The 25,631-nt window shown below is 40.9% G+C and overlaps 1 protein-coding gene across 4 annotated transcripts; it reads left to right on the top strand.

The window, feature by feature from the left end:
- Nucleotides 1–1,198: 1,198 nt before the first annotated feature.
- Nucleotides 1,199–24,381, top strand: DCUN1D2 (defective in cullin neddylation 1 domain containing 2). Of its 4 annotated transcripts, none has more exons than XM_066618951.1 (7): nt 1,199–1,366; nt 4,368–4,584; nt 12,987–13,155; nt 15,838–15,968; nt 21,853–21,935; nt 22,203–22,299; nt 23,851–24,381. In XM_066618951.1, the coding sequence occupies exons 1-7, from the start codon at nt 1,364–1,366 to the stop codon at nt 23,928–23,930; spliced, it is 780 nt and encodes a 259-aa protein (XP_066475048.1). In that variant the 5' UTR covers nt 1,199–1,363; the 3' UTR covers nt 23,931–24,381. The 4 variants fall into 4 exon arrangements, with proteins under 4 accessions (XP_066475048.1, XP_066475052.1, XP_066475050.1 ...); XM_066618955.1 differs by lacking the exon at nt 1,199–1,366 and adding an exon at nt 1,401–1,582; XM_066618953.1 differs by lacking the exon at nt 1,199–1,366 and adding an exon at nt 1,750–1,915.
- Nucleotides 24,382–25,631: the final 1,250 nt, after the last annotated feature.

A 25,631-nucleotide genomic window follows, 5' to 3' on the forward strand; every position in this document is an offset into this window, starting at 1 on the left:
TCTCCCCCCCCCCCATCACAGGATGCAGTGCATGCCCCATTGGCACAGCTGCACCTGCACTGGAAAATTGGATAGGATTTGGTCCTTAAGTAGCGACTAAAATGCTGCAATGGAAATTAATATTAATTGCCCTCCCTATTATTGTCAATTGATGACTGATTTGGATTTCAACCCTAAAACCATCCCCATCCCTCCTTACTTATTTATTATGTATCGATTTTCTATATACAAGACATTCAAAGTACACCTCCAGTAGCAAGCATGAATTCTGCCCTCAGGCCTCTTCCAAGACCAAATCCAGGTCACAACTACCCGCATAAACTTTTGTAGTGTATTGACTTTCAAGGAATTGTGCTGCACTGCACTTTGCTTTAGCAAAATTGGAAAAAAACAACACCTGTATCAGTACACTCCTAAGCGTCTACTCAGAAGTAAATCTCATTCTGTTCAATAGGTCTTACCAGGGTAATTAGATATAACCACAAAAGAGGACAAGACACCCCAAAATGTAAGACATCCAAGAAACATGTAGGACATCCAAGGACATGACAAAATAAAAGCTAAAAACAGTCCTATGTTGATTTAATGTGGTTAATTTAAGTAATACTCTTATTGTAGTATACTACTACCTATTTTTATACTACTTATTATTAAATTTAAAACTATATTACATACATTTATTAATTACAAGAATGTCATGTGCTGCCTGCTCACAGGGAAAAGGAGGACATTGAAGTTCTTTTCCAGGACATGAAGCTAAAAAAGAGGACATGTCCTGTAAAAAGAGGACATCTGGTCACTCTGGTGCAAGACTATCAGCCCAATCCTATGCATGTCTACTCAGAAGTAAGTCCTATTAGAGTCAATGGGGCTTACTCCCAGGAAAGTGTGGATAGGATTGGGCTGTAAGACTTCAGCTGCAAACAACCCGGAAGTCACAAAGCATAGTGTGACTCTAGTCATTTTCAAGTTTACGCACGCGCCTTCCTTGCGGTGCATTGTGGGAAGAATAGAGTCCACCCGTTGTCGACAGATTGCACCCTGGGTAATGTAGTTCTTCTGGTTTTCCCCTTCAGCTTCAATCGGGGCTTGTTGACTCCTCTGCGCTGCCTCAGAGGCTCGGTGGGAGCAGAGCGCAGCCCTGAGGACTAGATTTCCCTCAGCGCCGACGCCACGGAGGTGGGGGGGGAACGGGGGGGTCTGCCCGAGCTCGACCGGTGATGGCAGGCGGTTGAGGAGAGCGAGGGAAGGGGGCGCAGTGAAGGCAGCGGCCCCGCTCGCGCGTGCGCAGGAGAACGCCGTGGCGGTGTCGGCGGCAGCGCTGGCGCTGGGTAGCGAAGTTGGGTGAAGAGCCGCCGATAAAATGGTAGGTGGAGGCGGGAGGAGGAGGTGGCGGGGCGGCTGCGCCCCCTCCCCGCGTGCGGCTGAGGCGAGGACGCCGCCGGAGCGCCTCCTGCGGGAAGCGGGGGTGGCCGCCGCCAGCCACCTCCTGAGGGCAAAGTGCAGCGCGGCGAGGCGAGCGGGCGACCTTCCCTCCTCCCTGCCGCCGCCCGTCTTGCTCTTCCTCCCCCCTTCGAGGAAGGTCAGCGGGTCCCGTGCGGGAAGCTGTCCCAGGACCTGAGGCGGTCGCGCAGCAGTGAGGGGGGGCGCCTGTGCTGGCGCTGGGGGACCCTCGCAGGGAGAGGCGAGGCTGTAGTAGAGCGACACGGGCTGCCGTCCCAGCCACACTTTCCTGGGAGTAAGCCCCGTTGACTCTAATGGGACTTGCTCCTGAGTAGACCTGCCTAACATTGGGCTCGCAGAGAGACAGAGGAGCAGTCACCGCACCACCACTGGCTGCCTGACGGGACTCTCGGCAGCAGCACCGCCACCACCACGTCCCTTTCCCTTTTTTGGGCAGGGGCAAAGCTGGCAGGTTGTTGGAGCCTCACTGACCTCGCTCCCCTTCCCACCACCGCCACCAGCCCCCCTGCGACGTTTCTGCCCCTCTTACTGTTTGCAAAGTACTGTACTTTTTTCTCCCCCTTTCTTCGTCTCCCCCCCTCCGCTTATAGGAAGCCTCAACCTGTCCTGTGGGGAGCTGCAGCAGTTTGACTTTATGGGGAGATCTATAGGCCTGGGTGGAAAACGGACCTTCAGGCAGTAAAGAACTGCAGGTGTATGAGGCTACAGTTCTCTCCACACTTTCCTGGGAGTAAGCCCTATTGACTATAATGGGGTTTACTTCTGAGGAAGCATGCATAGGGTTGGGCTCCAAGGCTACAATCCTATCAACACTTTCCTGGGAGTAAGTGTTACTCCCACTTTCCTGGGAGTAAGTTGGATATGCCTGTTTCCGCAGGAAAAAAAGGCATATCCAACTTTCCCATTAACTAATAGGGAGTAACTAATGGGGAGTTAACTTTCCCATTAACTAATGGGGCTTACTTCTGTGGAAACAGGCATATCCAACTTTCCAGCACTGGGGCAGCCATAATGCAGCCCCAAGGTAAGGGAACAAATGTTCCCATACCTTGAAGAGGCCTCCAATACTGCCTCCCCAACACAGGAAGCAGTACATATCCCATAGGCACAGCAGCACCAGCACTGGAAAATTGGATAGGATTGGGCCCTAAAGCTATAATCCTGTCCACGCTATAATAGGGCTTACTTCTGAGGAAACATGCATAGGATTGGGCTCTAAGTGTCTTTGTGCTGTCAAATGGTGTGATTCTTTTCTTTCACTCTTTTATACCTTGGAGTTCTCTTTGGCTAAGTCCAAAATCCTTTCTTGATTCTGATTTCCACCATCTATTTTCTGTCATTGTCCTTCTTTGAGGGGGAAACAAAGCTTTCAATGAGGATTTAAAATTAGAAGCAGGAATAAACTTACTTTTTAGTTCCTTAATAATGAACTGCTTCTAATTTGAAAAATTATCTATCTATGCCTGTGGAAGCTGTAATATCTTGCCGGTCTTTTCCACATGCCACCCCTGGCCCCCCCCCAAAGGTGAATTTTGAATAGAAATTCACCAGACAGGAAGCAACAAATATACTCCATCTGGTTTAATTGTAAAGTTTAAGTACTTGAGTATCGCTGTAGTAACAGACAATATAGAAACATGAATCTTTATTTTACTAGGATTTCTTCTTCAGCATAGTGGCTCTGTGGACTCACAGATATTCTAGATACTGTATAACTTATTTAGATGTAATAGTGAGCCACATGTCACTTATATGTGGCAAGCTACATAAGAGATTCATACAATTTCTTATACTAAAGCTACTTTTTAATAAAGAAATGCACCAGTGGTGTCCCCAGATATCATGTGATAAAAATAATTGCATTCTTCTTGCTGAGAGATATTTCAGGAACATATTGACAGTAAAGAAATACGTCTGAAACATTAAAGCAATAGGAATGTACTTTTAAGTAACTTCATCTTGACTGTGTCTTTAGAGTATGTTTCAGATTTGTTAGTTTATCCTCTTAAGACAAAATTCACAAAGTGTTTACTTTCTTAAAATGCATTTTTCTGTGACTCCACTGAAACTGCATTTTCAGGTTCTTGATGCATTGTAAGGATATAGATTTATTTTTAATCCACTCAGAATATTTATGTACCGCTTTTCAACAAAAAATAGTTCACAAAGCTGAACAAAGATATCTAACTATGGCCCAAATCCTAACCCACTTTCAAGCACTGGCATAGCTGTGCCAATGGGATGTGTGCTGCATCCTGCAGTTGGGGAGCACTCACAGAGACCTCCTCAAAGTAACAGAATGTTTGTTTCCTGACCTAAGGGCTGCATTGCCCTTAGGCTGTTGCTAGAAAGTGGGTTAGGATTGCGCCCTAAGGGTACAATCCCAACCAATTTTCCAGCACTGACTTAGCCACAATGCAACCCCCAAGGTAAGGTAACAAACATGCCCTTAGCTTGAGGAGGCCCCTTTGACTACCTCCCCACTGCAGGATGCAGTGCACACCACATTGGCACAGCTATGTCAGTGCTGGAATTGGTTAGAATTGCACCCTAAGTATTAGTTCTGTATTCAGTATTTGGTAGATAGTATAAAGAAAAAATGTATTCCTACATGGAAAACTGTTGGTGGATTTAAAGATGTAAAGCTTAAATTGGCTTTTATTGCCCTGAGAACATTTTGTTTTGTTAAGTGTGTATATGTGTGTACAGGTGCTATAATTTCAGTTTTGAAAAGAAATTACTTTTTACAGAAGAGCAAGGATTTCTTGTGGTTATTCTAATATGAAATTTGTTACCAACAGAAGCTCTAAACCCCTTTTAAAAGATAGGCAGTTATAGTAGAATTCTGAAACAAACATCTGGATTAGCTTCATTGGCTTTCCTGCTTCTTTTGCATCCCAAAGCATAAGCTTAAATCGTCTCAGAAGGACAAGGTTCGCCAGTTTATGGCAGTTACCCAGGCTGGTGAAAGGACTGCTATATACTGTTTAATGCAGAATGAGTGGAAACTAGAAGTGGCAACAGACAACTACTTCCAGAACCCAGACTTGTACTACAAAGAATCCATGAAAATTTCAATAGACAGAAAGAAATTAGAACAATTGTATAACAGGTACAAAGGTAAGGCTTATTTTTTCACTTTTCCTTTTAACTTGATTTCCCCCTTTAGTTTAGACACGCGGGGGAAAAAGAGAGGCTGCAATTCTGATCATACTTGCTGGGAATTAAGTTCAGTTGAACTCAATGATTCTTAATTCTGGGTAAGCATGCATAATATCAAGCTTTAAATATGAATGTTTAATAATCTTGGATATTACTGTTGTAAGCAAAATCTTTTAAATGTAAATCTTTTTATCTCTCATACATCTTACAGCATTTTATATGGAGTAGGTTTAAATTTTAAAAAATTATAAGGGCTACAGCATTGGTACTGAAGAAAAGCATCTGAACCACTTCCTGTATATGAATTATACTATTGATGTAAGAAACACACTATGGTCCAAATCCTAACCAACTTTCCAGCACTAATATAGCTGTGCCAGTGGGGCATATGCTGCAACTTGAAGATGGGTAGCAGTCATGGAGGCCTCCTCAGGGTAAGGGAATGTTTGTTCCCTTGCCTCAGAGCTACATTTCCTTTACCACGGAGCTAGAAAGTTGGTTAGGATTGCACCCTATGTGTTTTAAAATATATCATTCATTTATAACAGGAAAGCAGTGTGAATCACTTGCTGAATAAATGAGCAAAAATGGGAAAAATTGAATGTGTATCCAAATGCTGTGAATTCGTGAGGCATTGCTTTTAGTGGATCATGTACTTAGTGGATCCCTTATGTACATCCTAATGTGGATGTGTATCCAAGGGACTGCATCCAACTACTCACCTGTTATAAATAGCACAGTGAGAATACACTGCATCTGAATTTGGATGGACTTCTAATTGACACCTGCTGTTCCTGATACAAGTGATGCGCATGGGAAAGTCTACTTCTATTAGCATATCATCTTTATTGGGGCAGGACTCTGTTCTTAGAATCCTTCTGTTCTAAGTATTTACTCAAAGTTTAGTGCAGGTGAAAGTTTTTCTAATTCTTTTATGGAAATTTGAATTACAGAATAATTTTCAGCTCGAAGAGTTGAACCCAACATGGAAACTTTGAATTAAGGTTTAATTAGCATTCTTAGTTTCATATTTGTGCTTATTTATTACTGCAAAAAAATGTATAATTCGCATTATTTAGCTTCAGAAATGATTCACAATAATTGACAATATATTAAATTACAGGTGTGGACACTAAAAATTAAGAGGAAAATGGGCATGAGAAATGTTAGATTGAAACATAATGTTAGTCTAGAACAGGGGTGTCCAAAGTTTTTGGCAGGAGGGCCACATTGTCTCTCTGACACTGTGTCCAGGGCCAGGGAAAAATGGAATTAATTTACATTTCAAATTTGAATAAATTTACATATATTTACATAAATGAATATATTAAAGATGAACTTATATGAATGAATGAATGAAGGTCTTGCAGTAGCTCAAGGCCTATAAAAGGCCTTGCCCAAAGCAAGGCTGGCCTTTCCTTTGCTGCCGCTACTGCATCACAGATGTGAAACAGCAAGCAGTAGAGGGAGCCCTCATCCCACAGCTCACCGAGATGTCAAACAGTTGCCCTCACACTGAGAGCAGTTGCATTGGGCCAGTGTGGGCTCCAACAAATCACCGGAGGGCCAGAGGCTCATTGGAGACTGGGAGCTCCCTGAGGGCCGCATTTAGAGACCTCGAGGGCCGCAAGTGGCCCCAGGGCTGGGGTTTGGGCACCCCTGGCCTAGAATGTAACTGAAATATTTTGTGTAGTTTAAAAATCGTATATTCATTTTTGCACATGTTTCTGTATAATAGTGGTCATTTCTACATCTCAGAAAAGATTCTGCCCAAATTCAGAGGTTATTGTTTGCAGGAGTGCAATCCATGCATGCTGCTACACAAAAGGTGTTCCCTATTTTAAAAATTATAGTTGCTGTCATCTCATGAGCTAAATGCATGGCTTTTTTCCCTCATGCAGCATGGGTTACTAGATTGGGATATTTGTTTAGGCATGGTATATTTTTATAACGTATTGGGAGTTGAAACCACTTTAAGAGCATATGGTTCTGTTACTGACATACAGCTCTTGAATTTTTTATTTTAAAAATTGGGATTTGGAGAAGCAGGAAAACTACTTTATTTGTTTCTGTTATGGATATGGCTATGTCACTGTTGAACTAGCTTTATTTTAAATCTTTTTAAATTTTAAATAAGTTACTTGAAGTTGTATCTTATACTGTCGTGTTAAATAGAGTCAGTGTTTTGAAGATGTTAATGTGAGCTGATTGTTAGTTCTTATACCCTGGTCTTAAATACAGATGAGGTGCGAAAGTTAACTGCTCACCATATATCTGTAAACCACTTTAAGATCTACATTTTGCTATATATTCATAATAGTAATAATAATAATATCTTAATAGTGTCATCCTCTAGAACAGTGGTTCTCAAACTGTGGGTCCATGGCCTACCAGTGGGTCACAACCTAATTTTTGGTGGTTCACAAAACTGTCTGGGTTAGATTTGGCTAGGTGCATCAAGGGTTAAACAGCTTGCTATTTGGGGGGAGTGCTGCTTCCCTATCACCATTGTAGTTACAGAGGCTTGAGTGAAAGTGACATTTTTTTTAGGTGAGTCCTGATTCTAAAAAGTTTGAGAACCACTGTTCTCAACCTGGAGTTCTTGGGCTTCGGGAAGGGGGTCTGTGAACTAGGCACAAAAATATTTATGCTCATTTTTTCTGTGGAGGCGACACATAGTTTTTATCACATTCTCAAAATAGTGTGTGAATCAAAGGCAGCAATGGATCACACTGCTGCCGGGGGTTGGGAGGGTTTTTTTTTAACTTACCTAAAGCCAGTGCTGGAGTCCTGAGGGTCCAGGGAGTCCTTTGCAGGGCTCCCCAAGCCTCTGTAAGTGTATTTTTTTAAAAAAGGAAAATGGGCACTTCTAATCTCGAAACCAAGTGTCCAGTTTTTTATACTTAAAGAAGCTTGTGGAGCCCTGCAGAGGACTTCCCAGACCCCTCCCAGGGTTCCAGCACTGCCTGGAGGTAAGTAAAAAAACAGCTCCCATTCCCAGCAGCTGCTTGATCTTGGGGATTGTGTTGCTGCAATCCCCCGCCCCAGCAAATACTTAATGGTTCCCTCCTCCTAAGGAGGACTTCGGGAACCACTGCTCTAAAACATGAGTTGATGGCCCACAAGATGGATCCAGCACATCAGGATTATCCTTCTGGGAGTGGTGTGGTGGTGGTGAATCCTTACCATTTCACACTGTAAAGCCCTGTCTTCGTGCCTGATTGTCATACAGCCTTGTGCTGGGCAGCTGCAGGACCAGGAAATTGCGGTACAGGGCCTTCTGTGGTGACAGGCAGTGGCTGCCTGGCACAAGGCTGTATGACAATCAGGCATGGACAGGGAGCTGTGGTGTGGAATAGTAAGGGTATTTGGAGGCCCCTGCTCTAGAACCATAATTTCCAGTCACTGTGCCACCACAGATTCGTGTGCTATGAATGATCTGCAGGTGTGCCATAGGCGTTTGGGATCTTACCCAACTGAAATCCACCCATCCTTGCTGGCCACCAGGCTCTTCATTTACATAGATCACTAGTGCTAGCTACTTTCTTTTGCCAAAAGCTTAAATATTGTTTTTCTTCTATGTGGGATATTTTGTGACCTTTCCTAGAAAAAGAGCATGCACAAGTTTTGACCTGTGTGGCTTTTTTTTGCCTCACCATGTTATTTCTGATTCTGATTGAAACTCTGGGTTGTTCAAAAGCATTAAGCTTCCTGTCCAAACAGGAACTATTTTCACTATACAGGTTGAGCCTACTTATCTGCTGATTTTCCATCCTCAGATCTGGCTCCATGCAGGTCCCCTGGACCCTCATTGAACTAGACTTGGCTCAGCTGGAACCCTCCAGAGGTGACCAGAGCAGAGCTCCAGTCACCTTCAAAGGGTTTAAAGGAGTTGAAACCATGGATTTCGTTATCTGCGCTGGAGGTGTCAGAGATTGGTTCCCTCACACTGACCGAGGCCCCACCTGTAATAGAAACCTTTCCACTTTCTGTTTAATATTTCTCCCCCCTTATGCAAGGCCACTGGGTATCTGCTCAGTTCCCAAGTTGTTATAAAAACTTTTATCAGGGTTTTAAAAAAAAAAATCACCATTCCTGTTTCAGTTGTAGCAGTATTTTTCACATTCAAGTGAACTTTGCTTGCTTGTTTGGTGAACAACATCACTTCACTGCTGCTTCAGCTTGAGTTTAGTAGAATTGAATCATAAATCCCTTTTCAGGTCATTTGCGCTGATAGTACTTACCTTTTAGGCTGTACTCCTGAGCACACGTACATGGAAACAAATAGATAGATAGGAGTGCTGCTTTGATAGCAGAAAAAATAAACAGTGTAAGTTTGATACATCTAAGTAAATTAATAGCAAAATATTGCTGAAACAGTGCAGTTTTTTCTGTTTCTCTGGTTACTGATATGCAAATAAAAGTAGTTTAGTACTGTGGTGTCTTGCATAGCAGTCCGGCACTGTAGGGCATTTTCTTGACTAGAGCCAAAAGTTATATTTTATTTTCCAGATTTCTAAACTCAGCAGAATAACCACATGGATTGAAATGTATGTTGAAATTAAATTTTCCTTCCCTGCTCCCCAAAAGATATAGAATTGGGAGCACAGGTTTTAATCAGTGGGTTAATAATTATATTTTTTGTTGATTAATAAGCAAGGATTTTTTAAAAATTGTAATAATTTTGACAGTAGCCAGTGGTGTGTGTTTTGGTAGTCATTTAGCTTTCTCTACAGAGGCAAAGTAAATGCATCCTTTTTGTATCAGCTGCCAGGTAACAAGGGTTTAAAAGGAATGAGGAACTGTGTAGGTATATAGGTATGCTTATAGCACCCCTTCCCCTCCAGCCAATGCCACTAAAGCTGTTTCCTGCACACAATGCAGCCTAGCATGTTTAAAAATCTTGCACTTCCTGCACTTTCTTTCTTTGTGCTGCTGACACCTGTTGAAAGGAGTGTATATTACTTCTACAGAGGAGTGTACTAGAAACAGTTCACCGCAACTGAATCTGTAGTTACTTATTGTGGGCCTTACTAATCCATGAAGCTGCAAGTTATTGGCACACCTGCTTTTTTCCAGGCTATTTTGGTGTGCTGCTGTAATAAGGAATAAAAAACATGTGTAGAAGATCATATTTTTTTCTGACAATGAGTGTGGTAACTTTTGTTAAACTATACATTACTTTACACTTTGGTATCTCTAAAAGGCATTTGCTTAGATGTTGGTAATCAATTTGTTAAAAAGCAGATTGTTAATCAGCTAAAATATTTTAATTGAGTGACAGTTTTAATCTAAACATGCAGTAATAATACTGGAACCTGAAATACCTTATTAGCTTTACTTATAAAAACGTATTTCACAAAGAGCAGTTGTAGACTGCATTCATACACACCTACACTTAACTGCTTTGGTGACAGGATCCTAGGGAAAGGAATGAAGGGGTCAAGAGATCTATAGGATTAAAATTGGAAAATCTGATCCCCTTGTGCACATGATTATCTTCTTAGATATAAGAGTCAACAATCTTATAAATCTCAGGATAAAAGTTTTAACTATAACAGCAATTTGTTCTGTCAATTCACCCAAAGAGCAACATTGATAATGAACAAGATTTAACTGTGTCTAATTGATTATTAGGAATATGTCAAACAGCTCCTGGAACCCTGGCTTGCACGTGTCAGTTAGGTAAATATAGGTGTAAACAGTGGTATCAGTAGAGTTTGCGTCACCCAGTGCAGGAGGCCTGTGCATCACCCTTATGATTGACCTCCTCCCATGCAGTGGTTGGGGAGTGCGATGTACCATCGCCCTGCCTCTGCTGGTTTTTTTGGCTGTAACTTTTGATAGAACAGAAATGTTTTAACACGGTTTGTTTCATTGCATTCTGCATGAAATTATGCATCAGTTGATGTATAACATTATGGTATTATTTGAAAATACCAACATTTAAAAAATTTTGTGGAGTAGTGGTGTCACCCCCTTGTGCGCATCACCCAGTGCGGACTGCACCCCCTAGCAATGTCACTGAGTGTAAATCATTGTTTTCTTTCTATTATGGTTAGAGAGAAATGTAAATGACTAATGGTGATGAATGCCTATCATTTGTGATATCCATCTAAAATTGTATTTTGTTTCTAATTTTTCACCTGTAATTTTAAACATGTTTTTGTTTGAAAGTTCAGCAGTTGTGGATTATTTGGACTATGAAACGTCCAAATCATTTGGGACTATCACTTCAAATTTTGTAGCTAAATTTCTGAGAAAGTGTTTGTTAACACGGGTAGGTCATTGTGCCATGAAGTATAGATTTCCAGATCAAGCTGAATCATATCTTTCTGCCATATATAACTTTCAAACTGGGCCTTTCAAAACTGAAGTGTTTGAAGTATGCCTGAATATGAAGTGTTTAAGATCTAGAACTGCCTTCTGTGAAAGACCTATCAGACAGAGAAAAGAAGGTGATGCTTGGAATCTTTACTGTGTTGGAGCTGCATCGTAACAACTTGATCTGTTAAGCAAGACTAACTTGGATTTAAAATTTTGAATCAGTTAGCTTCAAGTGGTAGATTTCTGTATTGCATAACTTGGAACATGGCTAGTAACTTTTGTGACTGCAGTGCTAACTGAATCAGAAACATTGCTTTTACCGTCATTGAAGTAAAAATGAATTCATGAAACCATTTGTTGTAAATCTTTGAGTTTAGCATATTTGCCTAGAAATGTTACTGTGTTGCATCTCAAAGTTTTCATTGTTTACAACTGCTTCCTAAGTGTTAAGAATTAGACTAAAAGTGAATTGACCCTAAATCTTGATTAATTTTACAGCTTCTCTGGGAGTACTTTTATTAGGAAATTCATTATTGATTTTTTTTTTTTTTTAAATAGGACTGGACAAAAGATTCACTCTGAGAGCCATTTCTATAATTTATTAACAAAAGGGGGTGCATTGCTACATTAGTATACAGATTTTTTGTATGTGAAGATTGTTAACTCAGTGGGGTTTTTAACTATTAACTGTCAACTCACTTTTTGTCTTTGAACCCCATACCATATAATCTCTGCACTATTATAGGTTTCTATTAACCTTGCTTTCCACTGTGTAGCTTACTCTGGCTTTTTTCTCTGTACCACCCATATATTTACGTCCCCGTTTCAGTTGTTCTGTCTTCTGTTTTCCCCACTCAACAGGTCTTCAACTGAAGCCCTTTTGCTATAACCCTCTCTTTTTCTCTTTACCTCAGCCCATTCTCTCTGCCTTACCACACATATCTTTACACACTTGTCTTTGTTTCCTACAGGTCTCTTGGAATCCCTGTCTTGGTTATCCTCCTTTCTTTGTTTCTTCACCCCATGATAACCGCTTTTTCCTCAATGTAATCCTAATGCTTTCTTTTGTCTTTGAACCACCTCAGGAGTCTCTTCACCCTATCTCCTGTTTACCTTGTTTTTCTTTTGGTCTATTTCTATCCCACTGTCTTGGCCCCTTATAGTTACTCCATATTGAGTTTGGCAGGAATAACATATAAGCTTTTACTCTAGCAGTTTACACTCTGATGCAATGTGTCATGCAGTAGCTGACTGCAATCCAACATGCAGAAGTCTTCTTAGTCCCTCTTCCACTTTCGATGGACTACTAGAGCATGCCTTTCATATTGCCACAAAAAGGTGGAAAAGGGCTACAATGGGTATTTGAAATTCTCCCAAGGGAAGGCAGATAACACAGGCCTACAAAATTGAGGGTCAGAAAAGTTTTTTTCGTAACTTTATGGTGGTTTGATATGAATTTGGGGCGCCGATTCCAAAAATGGCATCCGTTTTGCCCTGTCACGTCTAGTTTTGGAGATCTAGTATAGCCTCATTAGTGAACGGTTCAAGGAACCAGTCACTAAAGAGGCTATACTATATCTCCAAAACTAGAAGTGATAGGGCAAAACGGATGCCATTTTTGGAATCAGCGCCCCAAATATACCCAGGAATTGGTGTAACGTTTAAGGAAGCAAAATGTGTGTTGGCCTGTGTAATTAGAGAGGCATCATAATTGCCCTGCAGTTCATATTGTTGTGCAGCCCTGTTTTAAAATATATGTCGTGTTGATGCTAAAAGATGACTATAGTTTACAATAAAATGACTTTTAATATTTACTTCTGTTTGCTATTTGTGTCCTAATGACCCATTTATGGCCCTGTTTATATGTTTTATACAGCAATAAATTTATTTACAAAAAAATAGTGGTCCATAAAGTTTGTGGTTGAAAATAGGTTAGCAGGATGATTTGAAAAAAGAAGCTACAATTTGTAAAAATTCAATCTGCAAGTTGTTAATATAAATCATATCTTTCTGTCTTGTATTTTCAATTGCAGACCCACAAGATGAGAATAAAATTGGCATTGATGGGATTCAACAGTTTTGTGACGATTTAAACTTGGACCCTGCCAGTATCAGTGTTTTGGTCATAGCATGGAAATTCAGGGCAGCCACTCAGTGCGAATTCAGTAAGAAAGAATTTGTAGATGGCATGACGGAACTGGGGTGAGTATAGCTATCTTTAATAGGATTCCAAATTTTGCTTTGTAGGGCAAAAGTAACTGTTACTGAAATAATTGATGTTTTTAAAGGTGCAACTTCTGAATCATTGCCATTTAATTCATACTGACTGACTTATATGGAGATGACTTGAATTGTGATACAAAGAACATTGTGCATAAGGGGAGCCATGCATACTTAAAGAGCTTCTACTTCCATGAACCCTACAGACAATAGCTTGCCTCATTTACCATGGGATCTGTCTCACTAAGAGCTACAAAGACTGCTCATAGCCACACATGTGCTTCCATTAGGTGTGTGTAAATGTCCTGGGCTTAGCACTTAGGGACAACCCAGTTCCCATTCTGTGCTTCTGGTCTGTCATCTTTTATTAAACCCATATTGATGAATGTTTAGAATGGATCCAGAATATCTTTCGAGCAGCTGGGTCTAGTCTTGTTTCATTTGAAATCTAATTTATGTAACTTAATCCAGGCAAGATGAAAGTGGTGATGGTGGAGATAGCCTGTTCCAGAATTTCCCATCTTGCAATTGAATGCTGTAAATATATATTTGATTCACTTTAGCATTACTGAAATAAAACATTGCATCTTTGTGTGCTCCAGAGCAGTGGTTCTCACACATTTAGCACCGGGACCCACTTTTTAGAATGACAATCTGTTGGGACTCACCAGAAGTGACATCATCAAGCAGGAAAATTTGGAACAATCCTAGGCTGCAATCCTACCCACACTTACTCAGGAGTAAGTCCCATTGACTATCACTGTTAAAAGAATATATGTAGTAGCTTGTTAAAAGTACAGGTCTGTAACATTTTCTCAAATGCAGTCACATACCATGGTAGCATCAAGTCTACTATATTAAAAATAAAATATTGAAATGAATGGGCACTCACCTGAGATTGGCTCGTGACCCACCTAGTGGGTCCCAGCCCACAGTTTGAGAAACACTGCTCCAGAGAATTCTTTTTATGAGCATTTCACCTTACATTGTTTATCTCGCCATGGTTATCTTTGCCTTTGATGTCTAACTCAGCATAGCATCATTTTTCATATATGTGAAGCTTCAGATAGTAAAGCACATGAACCATGCCTTGTGGTTTTTTTCCCCCCAGAATACTTTGTAGATCATTTACTTACATATAAAGACCCTAATCACAGTGCGAGTGGGAACATCTGCATGAAAGGGAAGATAAGCCCATGCACTGTTGCAGCCACACAGACTAACCATAGGGGAAGTGTTTCTACTTAGTAGGGGTGTCTGCACAAGTAGAATTAGTAATATCATTGGGTTGATAGTATGTAAGCAGACAGGGACCACAGTCGCTTTTGCTGCACTCCTCAAAGATCGACCAGGGCAGCTCGCTATCAGTTGTGAGCACCACTACTATGCTGGCTTCACAGTCTTTTCCCATTCCAAGGAAGAGGAAAGAGGTGCATACAGCACAGGCTCCAGGTACTGTTCAGTAGACTTGTTGCAGATGTTGAGGGGCACTTCCTGTGCCTTGGAACCACAACATTCTTACCAGGACTTGTGGCATATGGATTTGTTGTTAAGGGATCAGTTCATGGGTCTAATTCACTATGTCTATTGCCACAGGCAAGGGGAGAAGAACATATTGTTATGACTGCATGGATTGGGAGGGGGGCATGTGAGTTTCATAACAGTAACTCGCCAAACAGGGCACAACAAATGATTTCTGAAATCTAAATCGCTGGATGAGGTCTCCTAGTGGTTTCATGTAGTTGTTAAGCATGGGGAACAAAATAGATGTGCCAGTGGCCAAGCAGGCATTCCTCAGCATCATCTTCTGAGCTGGGGCATCCAAGAAGAAATGGAATAACTGCAAAAACAGTACCTTCAAGTTCCAACTCAACCAGTTGGCCCCGAAGGCTCAGAATTGGCCCATGGTCAACGGTGTCAAAAGCTGCTAAAAGGTCCAGCAGGGCAGCACTCCCACTATCCAATCCTCAGTGAAGATCATCCACCAAGGCAACCAGGGCCACCTCTGTCTGACCTGAAGCCAGACTATAAGGGATCCAGATAATCAGCTTCATCCAGAATTATCTGGAGTTGTGACACCACCACCCACTTGATCAACATTGCCCTGAAAGGGGAAGTTCATTACTCACTGAAAATTCTCCAACATGGTGGGATCAAGGGAGAGTTTCTTCTGGAGGGAGTATATGACTGTCACCAAGGTATTTACCAACACCCCTCCATTAATGATGTATTAATTACCCTTGTCACCCACTCAGCCAGACTGGCAGCTTGAATAAACCACGCTGGGCAGGGGTCAAGAGGCCTGGCAGATAGTCTCATGCTCCAAAGAACTCTGTTCACATCTTCAGGTTGTGTAAGCTGAAAAGAATCCCACAATCCAGGGCAGGTAGAAGCCTGATAGACTACAGATACTGTTAAAGTGAAATCCAAGTCTTGATGGATACAAGCAATTTTATCTGCAAAATATCTTGCAAAATTTTCTCAGCGTGCAACACAGCTATTATATTGACCGCCTTGTGAGGATAGATGTAACAAACCCGTCACTACAATTCAGTTAAGAATGTTAATTATCAACAGTGAGAATATATTTGTAATTTTGTTCAGTGGTATGTTTAGAAATAGAGAGTTTTTTTAATAATTAAAAAAACATTCATTTTTCATCAGGTGTGATACCACAGACAAACTAAAAGCTCTTTTGCCAAGACTGGAACAAGAATTAAAAGATCCCATGAAATTTAAAGATTTTTATCAGTTTACTTTTAACTTTGCTAAAAATCCTGGACAAAAAGGCTTAGGTAAGTGGGTTTTTTGTTTGTTTTTTTTAAGTTAAAACACTGAATTCATTTGATGTTCTTGAAATCATATTTACCATAGTTGTGATTAGCAGGTTTAACACTTATTGTTACACGCTTGTGATTTTAATCTCATTCAGGTTGAGGTGTTCTGGGAAGAAATGTAGCACTGGAAATGGCATCACACCCACTTTGTCAAAAAATGTTTAAAAAAAATCAGCTGCACCCACAGCTGCTCACAGCCTCCCCCAGCCCCCTTCTGCCTGCCCCCTGTCAACACCTCCTGCAGTCTCCTGTTCAGAGGAAAAAAAGGCACTCCTTGCCATTTTTTCTCCTCTGGAGAAGAGACTGCTTGCCACCTCTGTTGCCTTCCTCCAGCCCAAGCACCCCTCCTTCTCCCCTCCTCAAGCTCCCAAGTTGAGGAGCAAGGGGCCATGAGTGGCCTGAGGCTGTGTTCACTGCCACCTCTCCAGAAGAAAAAAAATGGCAAAAAGTGCCTTTTTTCCCCTTTGGAGAGGCGGTGGCGAACACAGTTCCTGGTCACTTGCTCCACAGCCTCCCCCAAGAATCAGACTCTCCAGCCTCCATTGCCCCCTCTGCTGCCTCCAGTCCAGCACCAGCTTTGGGGTCTTCAGCCTACATGTGCACATGCAGTAGGTAAACCTGGAAGAACTGCTGAGAAGAGGCAAGCGGGGGAGCGGTTTAAAAAACACGTGGTCGTACATGGCAGGGGCGCAATTAGGGGTGGCCAGGCTGTTGCCCTCCAGCAGCCTGCTGCCCATACCAATTGCTGTCCCCAGCCCCAGCTTAGCAGCAACACTCTATGAAGCATCTGTGGATCAAAGCCAAGGTGCTATATATGACTGTTTAAAATATACTGAAGTTATTGATTGGTATATTGGTAAAAGCATGTGGAACAAAATTTTGCCCTGCAAAATAATGTCTCCCTGTCTAGGATTACCAGATACAAAATGGAACAGAGTGCCTATACTTCTAACCATTGTATAGAAGAGGGAATTTTGGCAGGTCAACATGGAAGAGCTTTAAAAACTGTTAAAGGTATGGGCACTCTGTCCCACTTTGTATCTAGTAACCCTATCCATGTCCCAGCCAGCTGGTCCAGAAGGACACCATAGATGATGGTGTTGAAAGCCACTGAAAGGTCTAGCAGGACCAACAAGCACACAACCCACTCTACCCATCTAGTCTTCAGCACAGGTCATCAATTAAGGCAACCAAGGCCGTCTCTGTCCCGTAGCCCAGCCTGAAACAAAATATTCCAGTACTGTGTTACTTAATTTTAAAATTTCAATTGTTTTTATAGCCATAAATTAAAACATAAATGATCATATGGTTTCTTATCCTGAAACCTGAGATGTGTAATATTTGAATGAAGTTAGAAGTTCTGAAGATTGCTGAACAACCTGTCATATTTTAAAGTACAAGTATATTTCTTTTTGCTTTATGAATTATTTTGTTACACAGACATATTTTTGGTAGTTATTCTCAAAAAGAACTTTGAAATGCTGCTACCGTAGTTATTGAAGTGAATCTCTCATACTGATTGTTCTAGCATTTTAGTTCATCTGCAGTGTTCGTGATACTTGGTAAGGCCCACCCCAGAGTCTTGTGTCGACCAAACTTGACTGACACAAGACTCAGAGCCTCTGTTGGCGCAAAGGCTTATTCCAGCCTCTGCAGGCCAGTGTGCCTCTGTGCGCTGGCCTTGCCAACTCCTGAGGAGGCACAAGCGTGCCTTATGGCACATTTGCAACCTTCCTGGGCAGGCGCAAGCGACTTGCACCGGCCCAAGGGCCTTTTAGGATTTCATTGTCAGTATGTTTAAATATTTAGTGTAGGTGAGTTAGGATACAATTCCCTCAGAAAATGGCAAATGAACTGCAGAATTCTTTGCTCTAAACCTTCATTTTGGAAGAAAACAGTGTTCAATATGAAATTAAATATTTCAATCTGGTAAGTGTTTCAGAAAACATATTCTGTTATGACAAAGCAAAATATGAATCATTTATAATTTTCCTGCACCCAGAAACATCAGTGTACATGTCTTAAGAGATTGTGAACCATTGTGACTACACATAGATGAAGTTTTCTTTATGTTTTGGCATGTATTGCACATGCTTGGTATAAGAAATTCTAGCAGTGACTAAAGACTTTTTTTTAAGTTAATCTGCCATGCTAAACGAAGACTAGCTTTATCTTAGAGGCTCAGACACAGTAGCTGTGCTTGTGTTATGAGGGGACTAACAAGATAACATACGCTATCTCCAGAAGGAGCTGTTGATGCATTCATGCACCAAGAAAGATTTTTTATATATTATAGACACAAATTGTAGTAGTCTAACCCATTCAAAACTGGGGGTGAAGGAGACTAGAATCAGTTATTAAAATACAGGAAGCTTGGGGAATAGCAAATGTAGTACAAAATCAAATTTTCTTTCTAGTTTTTTTTAAAGCTGACATAGTTCTTAAAGTTGGCATAGGGGTGAGGAGGGGACAGACTTAAAGGGAGAAACCACTATGTAAAATCAGACTTCTGAATGGCCAGTCTCCTGTTGCCTGTTGGAAGAACTGCTTCCATGTGACCAGGCAGAAATGCTTTACAGAAATCTGTTGTTTGTCCACAAATGACTTAAGTATGGCATGCTAATAAAAGTTTATGTGAGCTAGTGACTTATTTGCAAGGCAGTCATGGAGTTTCATTATCTGATCATTCACTGAAGGAGAATAATAAAAGGAAAAGAAGAATATACCCACTCATTGGAAGGGATCATCATATCAATTGCAATTACTATGTGGTCATGTGGTGGCTACAAATTGTATGGACATTGCTCCACATAGAGCACACATTTGGGTAGAGTAACTTGCTGTTTAGAATTTCTGATATTCAGCTCACTATTGCAGATATACAGGAGGGGTACTTTTTCAGAAACATGGTGAGAATTGGAGGTTCTGTGAGGGATGGAAAGAACCAGGTTACCTATTGTTGGATATGTACCATTTTTTTAATACCCAAGTGGCATCTGTAGCCTGAAGCACTCTTTTTCATCTTAGACTAGTATGCCAGCTGAGATTCCTCTTGGACTGAGATAGCCCAACCATGGTTATTCATATCCTGGTGATATCTAAGCTTGATAATTGCAATGTCTAAAAGCTCAGTTCAAAGGACTGGTCTTTCCCTGAACCCAAGCTATATAAGACTTTATAGGTTATTTCAAGGGCTACCTGTTCCTATCTGAACACGTCTATGATATGAGACACTCTGGAAAGCCCTTCTTTGGCACCTCCATGCATTAAAGGTGGTTGGTGACAGAGGTGTGGATTTTCTCTATAGTGATGTCCTGGTTTCTGGTGCGTTAGACCTAGCCCAACCATCGTCTGACACTGCCCTAACCTACCACCACTACTGCCACTTGTGCCCCCCCCCCCCAAAAAAAAAACCCAGAAAGAAGATTGCAGCTTCCTAATTTGTTCCTTTCCACTTGATTCTTTTTTTAACAAAACAGTGCTGTCATGCTGAGAATTTCTAGCATGTCCTGTGCTTCCTGTCTTTAAGCAATTCAGGATATGCATGTTGAAGACGGCTTGAGGGAGGCCAGTGGCAGATTTGGAGTGAAGGACACTTCAAGTTTGCCTTCTTCCTGGCACTTCATGGATGGGCTAGCACAAGCTAGCCTTGGTCTTTAATTGGTTTTTGATGTTGTTGTTAGTTCAGTTTTTACTTGTGTGTTTTTATGATTTGTGAAGCTGCTTCACAAAGTGCTGGGTACATCCAATGGCTTGGATGGAATTTTTAGCTGCTTCTTTCTTCAAAAGGAAGTTTGAAAAGCAGTTTGAGCTATGACATAGTGGTCTGTCAATCAACAGAAAGAAGTCAAAGATTCCTGTGGGCATGCCCAAGCAGCTTTTGAATCCAAATCAGTATGTTTAAAGAAACAGCTTCATGAATTATACCTTCTATTATAAGCAAATTATGTCATTGAAATTTTTTTTTTGGTGGGGGGACATTATACACAGTGGTAGCTGGGGGGATCAATGGGTGCTAATATCCCGAGTGCCACGGTGGGAGGCTGCCACCACAATCCACTCTTCCCCCACTGCCAGCTGCACTGCTGGCTTGTTTCACTTTGATAAAAAGTGAAATTGCACCAATCTCACTGCCTTCCCCTTCTTTCGCCTTTTCTTTAAAAGAGTTCCAGACTGCACTGATCTGAGGGCTACCCCTTCTTCCCATTTAACAAAAAGGGGAAAGAAGGGGGCATCCTCAGATTGGTGCTAATACTAGAAGTAATTGCAGTGACATAATGATGTCACAGCAAACTTCCAGTCACGGGGGCAGCATTTTGATGCACTGCGCTGGGGTAGTGGGTTGGCCAGGACCGCTAGTGATGTTATTTGCCAGCATGCTATTAAGATTCTTGGAACTTTCTGACAATCACTTTTTATCAGTAACAACCAGACAAATACCATGTACTGTTTGGGCATTCTGCATTGGTTCTTCCAGTGCCCTGCCTATTAGATGTACATCCTATATATCCTGGACTATTGGAGGCAGTCAGCTACCCTGATGGGCATTATTTTGTTTAAACAAAGAAATGCATGAGTATGATTAGAGAAATTTGAAACACTTGGATAACCACAGAAAAAGAACTCAAACTTTGAACTAGACACATAGGTGTTTGGAAATGTTTGTCTACCACTTGATTAAGTGAATTGCCCATTTGTGGGTCAGAAGTTAATTTACATTGAAATATCTGTCCTGATCTGTCTTAATCAAGGAAATTATCAAGACTCATCTTGCAAATTCACGAGAACACATGGTGATGGTGCAGAATAAACAAGAAAGTTTATGGAATGGCTTCCTCCATTCATAGACAGCAATTGCAGCACTCCATTTACAGAATTTTTGTCTACATACTCTTTTGAGTATGAGTATTTACTCCTCTTGAAATGTACAATTGTTGACATGGTAATTACATGTCTGCATGGATTTCAAGATCCTTACAGCACAGACAGTTAAAACTAGATGAGCATTCCGTGCCTCAAATTGGAATTGACCTCTGATAAACCTAGTCTTGACAAAGCCCAAGGTAAGACATTCTTCTGAGTTCATCAGGGTAATGCTTCTGAGTAAATATGCATAGGACGGTCCTATCAGAAATTGTAATGAAGGAATTGCTGACTTTAAATCTTAATTCATGTGAACTGAAATATTACTGATGTTTAAACCATATGATCATGCATGTCATTATAGCAAAATAATTCTGAACAACTATAATTGAATCACATTTAGAAACTAGTATGCAGCAGTAATCTATTTAACAATGCAATCCTATACGTTTACTCAGAAGTAAGTCCATGATGTTCAATGAGGCATATTCTTAGGTAAGTGTGTATAGGGTCGCAGGTTAGTTTTATTAGTTCTACTAAAGGTGTTTGAACCCTTTTCTTCTCAATTAATTATAGGAATTCACTCTCCCTGGATGCCAGCAAAGTTCACCCTGCACAATTCACCCTCTGGCTGACCATGCTTTCCTCTTTGCCTCTCCCAAAAGCTCCCTCCTACAGGGAGACAGGTCAATCAGGCAGGCAGCCACTGAGTCTTAGAGCTTGTCATCTGCAAATATATTGCTATGCCATTTTAATAAAGGGACCTGAGGGCCTGCATTTTTTGTATCATTGGGAAGTCCCAGACTGAGGGGTCATAGAAAATTCCATGACTTTTTGCTCAAAACCTGTCCTTGACTTATCTGTGAGATTGACTTATACTCGGGTATCTACAGTATTCATCATATTTTGCGTGCATCTGCTTTTTTATTGTGGCAGTACTATAATAAAATTCCTGCTATTGCATATTTATGTCTTTCAGATCTAGAAATGGCAATTGCATATTGGAATTTAGTCTTATCAGGAAGATTTAAATTTCTAGATCTTTGGAATACATTTTTATTGGTATGTACATTTCCACTGTTAATGTTTATATCCCAGTATTGAAGGTGATTTCAGAGGCATATGAAGTCCAACCTTTTAATTTGGACTTCAGGCTGAATTATAGACACACATACATTTCTAAATATGTAAAATCCAGTGAGACTTACTTTTGAGTAAACATGCGTAGTATTGTTCTGTAAGTCTGCTGATTATCTTGCTCAACTAAGATTTTACAAGACTTCAAAATTTGAACACTGCTTGTACCAGCTTGTTTTTCTTGTTGCATAGGAACATCATAAAAGATCAATCCCCAAAGATACTTGGAATCTTCTTTTAGATTTTGGAAATATGATTGCAGATGATATGTCAAACTACGACGAAGAAGGTAACATCTATGGATATCTAAAATTTAAATATAGTCATGCTGAAATACCCAAATAACTCATATGTGAGGCCTTTAGGTAAAGCAAAAGTTTTAAACAAATCAAAAGGAAGTTGTTGATCTCCAGCAATGATTATTTTTTAAATAAATATTTGACAGATGGTGTTTTGCTATTACATACCTTGCTGAAAATCTCTGATTTTCCATGATTTTTTTTTTGTCCATTTTCATCTGCTTAAAAACTGATATCGTCTCAGAGGCTTTCATGGTGCCTTAGCATCCTGATGAGTGTGCTAGGTCATTTGAAGGCAGTTGCCATGTTTGTCCTATTGTTGGTGGTATTTATTATTTGAGCAGCTGTTTCTCCCCAAAATTGGCTGGTAAACACTTGATTTTGTTCTCGCTCAGGGGTCTCCAAACTTTTTGGCCAGAGGGCCACATCAAATATCTGGCATGGTGTAGAGGGCCAGAAAAAAAATTAAATATAAAATTTATATAAATAAATTAGAAATGGAACTTAGATGGGTGAATAAATGAATGAACGGGCTCATTCTTTCAACTTCTCTGGCCCATCAGATGCAACCAGAGCACACCTCCAATCATGTTCAGCCAAGTGGGCCAGAGACTTTCAGGGGACAAGAGGCTGGCCGTGGGCCGCATCTGGCCCCCGGGCTGGGGTTTGGAGACCCCTGATCTAGCTTGTTGAACTGTACACCCCCAACCCCTATTTTCAGGAGCAGGACATTTAGGAGCTTATGTGGCACCCCCTCCTCAGTACACAGATAAAACCTGGTCAGTACCCTCAGGTTATGAAGAGCAAGGTCATTTAGTTCCTTTGGCTCTTTCCTTTGGCTCTTTCACTTCATGGGTGCTCACCTTGCTAGGACAACTAACCTGGAATAGAATAAATTAACTGGGGAATGTTCCCAGAGTGTGTGTGTGTGTGTTTCTGCTTATATCCCAACATCCTTACCAACCTTTGCTGCCTTTCCTTTTTTCTCCCTTCCTTTATTTTGAGTTATTGATGCTTTGTTCTTATTGTTGCATTTTTGCCTTCATTCTTCTGATCCAGCATGTTAATAAACTTCCAGAAGTTTTACCATTTTATCTTCCTGATCTCAGTTCACTCAGAAGGGTGCAGGTTGCCATGAATGTGGACTAGCCCATTCAGTTACAGTTTGTTTTAAGAGGACTCCCTGAGTTTTAAGCTCCTTAGCTTTGGATGGTGATAGAACTACTTTTTCCAGTTTATTCTCAATTTGCCCATTTGGAAGGGCGAGGTGAGGAGCAGAGAGGTGTGTGCTGACAGCACCCATCCTGCCCTGTCTCTGTTCTTACAGATTTTAACACTTATATTAGCACTAAAATATAGCAGAGAGTTTATACTTCGCTGTTAACATCCAGCTATTCAACTTGACTTTTTCCTTGAAGATTTTGCATGTGGTCAAACAGTACTGTGGAAAAGATCTGTTAAGCTGTGGACCTATTTAAAAAAAAAATTCTTGGTTTAAACATTTTAAGATCTTGATTAAAACTGATTTGATTCTTCTTTAGGGGCATGGCCAGTTCTAATAGATGATTTTGTGGAATATGCACGACCAGTAGTCACAGGAGGAAAGCGTAAAACTTCCTAACTATAGACTCATTGCAATGGACTTAAGTTTGCAGTCTGAACTGCATCAGGTAATGAAGACATTTTGGCCAATAACTGTGCACACTGTCACTGGTTTCAGTAGTCGTGGTGGGATACCACTGACAAAATGGAAATCACTACATCTGCTTCAAGAAAATGATGGCTGACTCATGAACACTGCAAGAAGAACTCCAGAAGATAGCCCAGGCTGTTTGTAGGATATTGGCTTCAATTATTGTACTGGTTGTATCATATAGGATGTAGATTTTGCATGATTTTATACTTTGGAGAAGTTTAACTAGAGGCCATTTTAGTAAAGTTTTGACAGCACAGCATGCCATTCAGTTCATAACCCAGGGTGAACACCAGCAGTTACATAATTACAACTGTATTATATTGTACTTATATTAAAAGCAGTATTTGTGGTATATAAATTAAATCCCTAAATAAAATGTGTGGTATGTGGTATTTTTATACAAATTAATTTTGAGATGATACAGTGAACTATTTATTGGCATATTTTTTCAGTTTGATGCCAAGATTCCAAGTTTGTGAAGATGCCCATCAGATTCTTTTTTTAAAATGTGATTTCTTCATTCCAGCACTAACCTGAAGGAGATTTGTTTGTTCTTCAGTGTTTAAGCAGCACAGCGCATGTATCATGACTGTAATGTTAACATCTTGAATGTAGAACCATCAAAGACGTTTTTGGGTATTTCATAGTTGGTTATTACATATCCTAAATATGTATAGGCACAATTCAATTGAAGTTTAAAATGTTCAATTTCTACTGACTCTGGTGGGAGTTATAGATGCACATCCTTCCTGTGATATACAAAGGCACTTAAAAGTGCTTGACTGGGTCTTGCCTTATATGTGAAACATCCTCTGGATATACAGTACTGGTTCCTAACCAGTCATTACATTGATCTCCAACAAATAGATTGCACCTTGACCTTGGTGGATCACACTGGTGGCACCACGACCACTTTACTTGTTAAAACGCATCAGAAGGGAAATGTGAAAATTACCAGATGCAAAGGATGACAGGACTTCTGTGTAACAAGTTATTCCAACTAATGCAACCAGGGACAGCTAAACTGGCACAAAAAATAACCCCTCTATTCATTTTTTATTTTTCACATTTTTATACCACCAGGGTGGTATACATGGTTCCTTCTCTCCTTTTGTCCTCACAACAACCTTGGCAGGTAGGTGAGGCTGAGAGGCTGGCCCAAGGTCACCCAGGAAACTTCATGGCTGAGCAAGGGTTTGAACGTGAATCTTCCAGATCTAAGTCCTGCACCAGAACCCCCATACCATTCTGGCTCTCACGGTTATTTACTGTAGTCCTTCCCAAGCAATCCTTTTAGTCACAACAAGAAGTGCAGCTCATGCTGGCAACTTCCATGGTGCACCACACTTTCTATTTTCTGTAAAGTGACCACAAGGAAGGAGCCAAGTCAGTGGTGCTTCCCCGCCCCCTTACATTGCTCCTTCCCTGTACAGTCTATTTAAGTTTAAAGGAACAAGGTGAAAAAAGGAACAAAGTAAGTGAAGGGGATTGCTGCTGCCCAAGCAATCTGATTCCCTACCATTCATTGTGTGTCTTCCTCATGTGATCCTTTAAGTTTAAAGGGACTGTGCGAGGGAAGGAGTGAGGTGAGCTGGTTGGGAAACAGAAGTGGATCAATGTGGTTCA

This window comes from Tiliqua scincoides, chromosome 3 (assembly GCF_035046505.1).
Source record: "Tiliqua scincoides isolate rTilSci1 chromosome 3, rTilSci1.hap2, whole genome shotgun sequence".
Classification (NCBI taxonomy): Eukaryota; Metazoa; Chordata; class Lepidosauria; order Squamata; family Scincidae; genus Tiliqua; species Tiliqua scincoides.